Below are 6,000 nucleotides of genomic sequence, written 5' to 3' on the forward strand. Positions count from 1 at the left end.
GATATAATTAGTGTTGGCAAGGATGTGGAAAAAAGGAAACACTTGTACTCTGTTGGTGAGAAGGTAAATTGGTTCAACCAGTGTGGAAAACAATATGGAAGCTCTTCCAAATATTAAAAATAGATCTACCATATGACTCAGCAATTTCACTTATAGGTATATGCCCACAGGACCCACAGGAAATGAAAACAAAATATTGGAGAGATGTATGTACTCCCATGTTTATTTCAGCATTATTCACAACAGCCAAGAGATGGAAAAATCTAAGTGCCTGTCAATGGATGAATGGATAAAGATGTCCTGTGAATATGTATGTATATATGGCTAAGTTCAGAAAGAGTAATGAAAAGAAAGAGAAGCTAACATCAACTTACATTGCAAGATCAGATTAAGGATTTCCTGAGGAACCAAAAACAGCAGTTAAGAGAGGCCATAGGCAGGTCTGAGTGTGAGTCCCGAAAATGGTTGGCCTTCAGATAATCACTAAAATCTTGTCAATTCTACTCTAAAAGTGTCTCTGGGATTTAACTACTCTAATAGATTCGCACGTGACCATATTCTTTTTTTTTTAATCCTGATCCTCACCCGAGGATATTTTTTCCATTCCATTTTGGAGAGAGTGGCAGGGGTGGGGAGGGGAGAAACACTGATGTGAAAGAGACACATGGATTGGTTGCCTCCTGCACACACACACCGGCCAGGGCTGAGGACAAGCCTACAACCAAAGTATGTGCCCTTGGCTGAAATCGAACCCTGGACAATTCAGTCTGAAGGCTGACACTCTAATCATTTAGCCAAACTGGCTAGGGCCATGACCATATTCTTTTAAAAGATTTTTTATTCATTTTTAGAGAAAGAGGAAGGGAGAGGGAGAGAAAAAGAAGCATCCATACGACAGCAAAATGTCAATCCCCTGCCTCCTGCATGTCCCCAACAGGGAACAAGCCTGAAACCAGGGCACGTGCCCTGATGGGGAATTGAACCTACAACCTTTTGATGCATGGGATGACACCCAACCAACTTAGCCACACTGGCCAGGGCAAAAATCTGTAACTGGCTGTGATCAATTAATTGTAGGCACCACTGCATTCGGGCCAGCCATGTCCATATTGATATATATATCAATTTGTATACCGAAGTGAATTTCTAGAGAAGAAATAGAATTTAAATTTTTAAGCTTATTTTCTCTGTGAAGTCACTAAGTTAATGCTTGAAAATAAAGAAAACAAAAGTAACTTTTTGTTTGGGAGTATTACCTTTAGAAATTATTCAATAGCTTCTTTTAAGCTTCTCAACGTATGACTTCTGCACTTTTTAAATAAATATCTGGACCCTTTTCCACACCATGCAACATGGCTTCCATTGGACCCCTTTTACCCAAACAACTTTCTTAGCCATTACTTCTGGGACCAAATCCATGATCAGATTCAAAGATTTTTCTCACTCCTTCCCTGACCCTTGTTTCAGACAGAACTGTGAGCTGTGCCTTCATTCGATGCTCCCTTCTCCTTTGACTTTCAAGACTGTACTTTTCTACTTTCACTACTATCCCTCATGGTGGTCCTTCTCTCTTTCTTTCTTTCTTTCTTTCTTTCTTTCTTTCTTTCTTTCTTTCTTTCTTTCTTTCTTTCTTTCTCTTCTTTTCTTTCTTTCTTTCTTTCTTTCTTTCTTTCTTTCTTTCTTTCTTTCTTTCTTTCTTTCTTTCTTTCTTTCCTTCCTTCCTTCCTTCCTTCCTTCCTTCCTTCCTTTCTTTCTTTCTTTCTTTCTTTCTTTCTTTCTTTCTTTCTTTCTTTCTTTCTTTCTTTCTTTCTTCTTTCCTTCTTCCTTCTTTCTTTCTTTCTTTCTTTCTTTCTTTCTTTCTTTCTTTCTTTTCTTCTTTCTTCTTTCTTTCTTTCTTTCTTTCTTTCTTTCTTTCTTTCTTTCTTTCTTTCTTTCTTTCTTTCTTTCTTTCTTTCTTTCTTTCTTTCTTTCTTTCTTTCTTTCCTTTCCCTTCCTTCCTTCCTTCCTTCCTTCCTTCCTTCCTTCCTTCCTTCCTTCCTTCCTTCCTTCCTTCCTTCTTTCTTTCTTTCTTTCTTTCTTTTTCTTTCTGATTTTGCTTTCTTTCCAACCCCTAAATCTGAGGAGAGCTCTTTTTTTCCTTTCAATGATATAGGCAAGTTATTTCTACGCCTCAATTTTCTAATTGGAAAAAAGGGATTAAAATCAGTATCGGCCTGTTGCCGTGAAAATTAAATGAATCACATAAAGCATTCTGCACAATAGTGCGTACTCAATAAGTGTCAGTTCTTATTCTCGTTGTTATTTTTGTTGTCAGTCCAACCAACTCCCATTATATATGGCACAGGTTTAGATACAAATACAGATGTGCATAGGGTAAGGTGAGGTGGCTGTGAGTCTTACTGCCACAATTACCGTGAGCTTCCTTAGTCCGGTGGCCACGATTAACCTGTCCTAGTCCTTAGGTCCTAACTGAACCAATTCTAGAGCACACATACCTCCAGGGAGTGGAAGGCCCCGGCCCATCGCCGAGGCTTTGTCCCGGCCCTCCAGTCCTTCTGGTTCCCTCAGGATTTAATCCTTCCTCCTGTAAGCACAGGCAGAGCTGCAGTCAGTCACAGGGCCCTGCCAGGGGTGATGGGGGTTGTGAGCAGCCAAAGACCCTACAAGAAGGCCACACAGCAGACCCAAAAGCTCTGCAGAAACTAAACCGGTAGATTACCGTGAGCTCCAGCCCTGGGTTCTCTATGCCAGTCTCCACTATGGACAGAGCAGTGGCCTCTTTTCCATTTGTTTTCTCCATCTCCTGTTCTCAACTGAAAAACAAATGCAGAGCCGAGGCTGAACGATTGGTCATTCTATAACATGGGGCTAGGGAGAACTTTTAGGGCCATTTACCCACAGGAGAAACAAAATTAAAAGTCTTTAGAGACTTAGTTGATTTCTTTAAGAACTGAAAATTGGAAAGGTCAGAAGCATAATTTTAATAAAATAATGAAATACAGACTTCTATTTCCTATTGTGAATAGGTAGGGAAGGGTAATAAGATAGGAGAAGAGTAACAAAGGGCAGGAGGACTTGAAATGAATCAGTGGTTTACCCAGGTCCGCAGGACCTAGACTAAAAAAGGATCCCATTGGGCCCCTTAAAGGAAGAGTCAGAGGGCAGCTACTCCTGTTAGCCTGGGAGAGGCCCCACTGACCTGGACCAGGTAAGAAGTAAACAGAAAGGAAGGCGGGGGCTGGGAAGGCCCCAGACCCCAACATATTGCTGAGAAAACAAAAATTAGCAGGCTTTCAACTTCCTGACTATATTGTAGTACAAAAATTGTTTTTGGAGCATCTAAGAGAGCTCCTCATTAATTAAATAAAAGAAACCTGCACTTAGAATAGTCAGTATAAATGTTAATGATCCCAATAAAGAAAGTTTTAAAACAAAATGAATCAAGAAACTAAAGCAATATTTGAGCCTCACTGTAAGCAACCCTAATAGACAAACATTCAAATTTATTAACTCATTCTGGGATGTTTCTTTACTTTGCAGAAAATTTACTTCCCCATGGAATTGTTGTTGTTTTTTTAAATGTAATCTCTTTGGTCATTTAAAGTATAATTTCATTAAACACTCCTGACAAATTTTTGTTGTGTAAATTAAGACCTTCCTATATAGGCAGAGAACAACCTGAATTTGATCTAAACTCAATTAGTTAAGAAATTTGGCAAATCAGGTTCCTTCCCTCCCCAAATACCCTTTCTTACACCAGCTTGCAGGATTCCTTCTGTTTCCTCAATAAAGGACCGAAAGAAAAACTCAGCTCTAAGAGATCCGGACTCTGAAGGGACAGGCTGGGACTGGCTTTCCTGTGGCTCTTTTTGTCTTGGGCCCTCTTTTCCTGTGCCTCTCCGCCCCTGTAGAGGAGGAGTGCAATTCTCAAGTTAAACATTTACATGTTTTTAAGACTGTTTTACAGGGTCAGGTCTAAAAGTTCTGCAGGAACTCCTAACAGGCATATCAGCAGAAGCGTTGCCCAGCATTGAACTACGAGAAGGTTCTCTGCACTCAGAAAACTTATCATTTTGTACGGGAAAGACAATTACTAGGGGGGGAAAACAACAACAAAAAAACAGAAAACAGGACTATGCAGGATTCAATGCGAAACGATCACTAGGAGGTCTTTTATTAATCCATTCAACAAATGTTTATTGAGTACTCACTGTTTTGGGTGCTGAAGATTCAAAGATGAATGAAATATTGTTTCTGCCATGAAGGAACTTTACAAATCATTAAGGGAAGACAGATGTGTCAGAAAGGTTCACGGAGTTGGTAACATTTGCCCTGAGTCTGGAAAGTCTTGAAAGGTAAGTAGGGGATCAATGATGGAGAAGGGGAAAGATATACCAGCCGAGAGAGAAACTTGAACAAAGGCATAGACATGCTAAGGAGGCTGCAAAAATTAGCTGAAGAATGGAGAGAAATTTTCAAGAAATTAAGGACAAAATAGAGAAATTAGTTAAGGAATGAAGGGAGAGAAATGTGAGTGGAATGGGGGTGATCTATCCAGAAATAAGTCTGGAGATGCAGTCAAGTACCAGATGGAGGTGGATCCTATAAACCAGGCTAAAAATTTGGGCTTATTCTGAACCAAATTGGGAGGCACGAGGACGGCTTGGTAGGATGCACACTGAGCACAGGGAGACCAGCCAGGAGACAAAAACATTAGTCCAGGTCAGACATGGTGAGGCTCTAACCAAAGCAGTAGCAGAGTTGGATAGAAGGAAACAAGTCTATAGGACTTGGTTGGCCAAGGGAAGAATGTATAGAAGGAGAAAGAATTCTTCAAACTTGTTCAAAATGATCTAGTTTCTGCCTACCCTCCAGTAATACTTAGCTGCATGTTGTTCCCTAAACACACAGCGTTCCCTTGTGCCTGTGCAAGTTTGTGGATGCTGTTCTTTCTGCCTTTAACACACTGCTCCTGTCTATCCACATAGGAAGAACCTCAATTCACCTCCCACAGACACACCAAATCTATAGCTATACATGGAACAATTTCCCCTGGAAAAAAAAACAAAAACCAAAACACTAAAAACTGGTGGAGCAGTCCTTCCACATCAGGCAAACGAGAGGGAAACCACATGGAAGTGGGTAGGAACGGCTGAGACACAATCCCATCACAAATATCCTTGCCAGCCCCCCTCCAGTCCCCTACTCCCTGCCCCCCACATGGCAGCCTGCAATCAGGAACGGACTCGAAACCTGAAGGCTCTCCCTGAGGAGTGAAGGGTTTGTACTTCACATTGGGCACCCCAACTTTTAAGACCAGCACCTGAGCCCAAGAAAGGGGAGGGCGGGGTCTGGGTGACAGGGGGCAAAGGCAGGGGAAATTGGGGGCATCTGTAATATTGTCAACAATAAAAAAAAAAAAAGACCAGTACCTGAGAGAGAAGCCCCCTAACATCTGGCCTTAAAAAACAATGAGGCTCAAGCCCACGAGACTTGCAGGGCTGTGGTGAACTGAGGAATATCTCTTAAAGGGCCCATGCCTTCCAAACTCATTTATGAAGCCAATTATTATCCTGATACCAAAACCAGACAATTGCAACACAAAAAAAGAAAATTATAGGCAAACATCTCTGATTTACATAGATGCAAAAATTCTCAACAAATGATTAGCAAACCAAATTCAACAGTACATTAAAAGGATCATCCACCATGATCAAATGTGATTTATTTCAAGGATACAAGGGTGGTTTAACATTTGCAAGTCAATCAGAGTCAGAAGAACAAACTGGGAGTATACTGTTGTAAAGTCTTTTTACCACCTGAGGAGCTGTATGATATTATCTAGACATAGAATCTGATCTTTAACGATGTATACGCAACCACTAAAAAAACTTTAGTGGTTAAAGAATCAGTCAAAAGTGGAAATTAAATAAAATCATAAAAATACTCGGTTAATCCAAAAAAAGGCAGAAAATAAAGAACAAATGAAACAAATAGAAA

The 6,000-nt window shown here is 40.5% G+C and overlaps 1 protein-coding gene across 1 annotated transcript in view; it reads right to left on the bottom strand.

Moving 5' to 3' along the window:
* Window positions 1-2,800, bottom strand: part of SLC28A2 (solute carrier family 28 member 2) — a 34,264-nt gene extending 31,464 nt beyond the window's left edge. The window contains exons 1-2 of the mRNA XM_087814195.1: window positions 2,720-2,800; window positions 2,496-2,584 (exon numbers count right to left, since the gene is read on the bottom strand). Of these exons, the coding sequence (XP_087670321.1) occupies window positions 2,496-2,584; window positions 2,720-2,800 (170 nt within the window). The remainder of the gene's footprint in view (window positions 1-2,495; window positions 2,585-2,719) is intronic.
* Between the last annotated feature and the right edge of the window lie 3,200 nt (window positions 2,801-6,000).

Source organism: Miniopterus natalensis, chromosome 1 (assembly GCF_054644295.1).
Source record: "Miniopterus natalensis isolate mMinNat1 chromosome 1, mMinNat1.hap1, whole genome shotgun sequence".
NCBI classification, from domain to species: Eukaryota; Metazoa; Chordata; class Mammalia; order Chiroptera; family Miniopteridae; genus Miniopterus; species Miniopterus natalensis.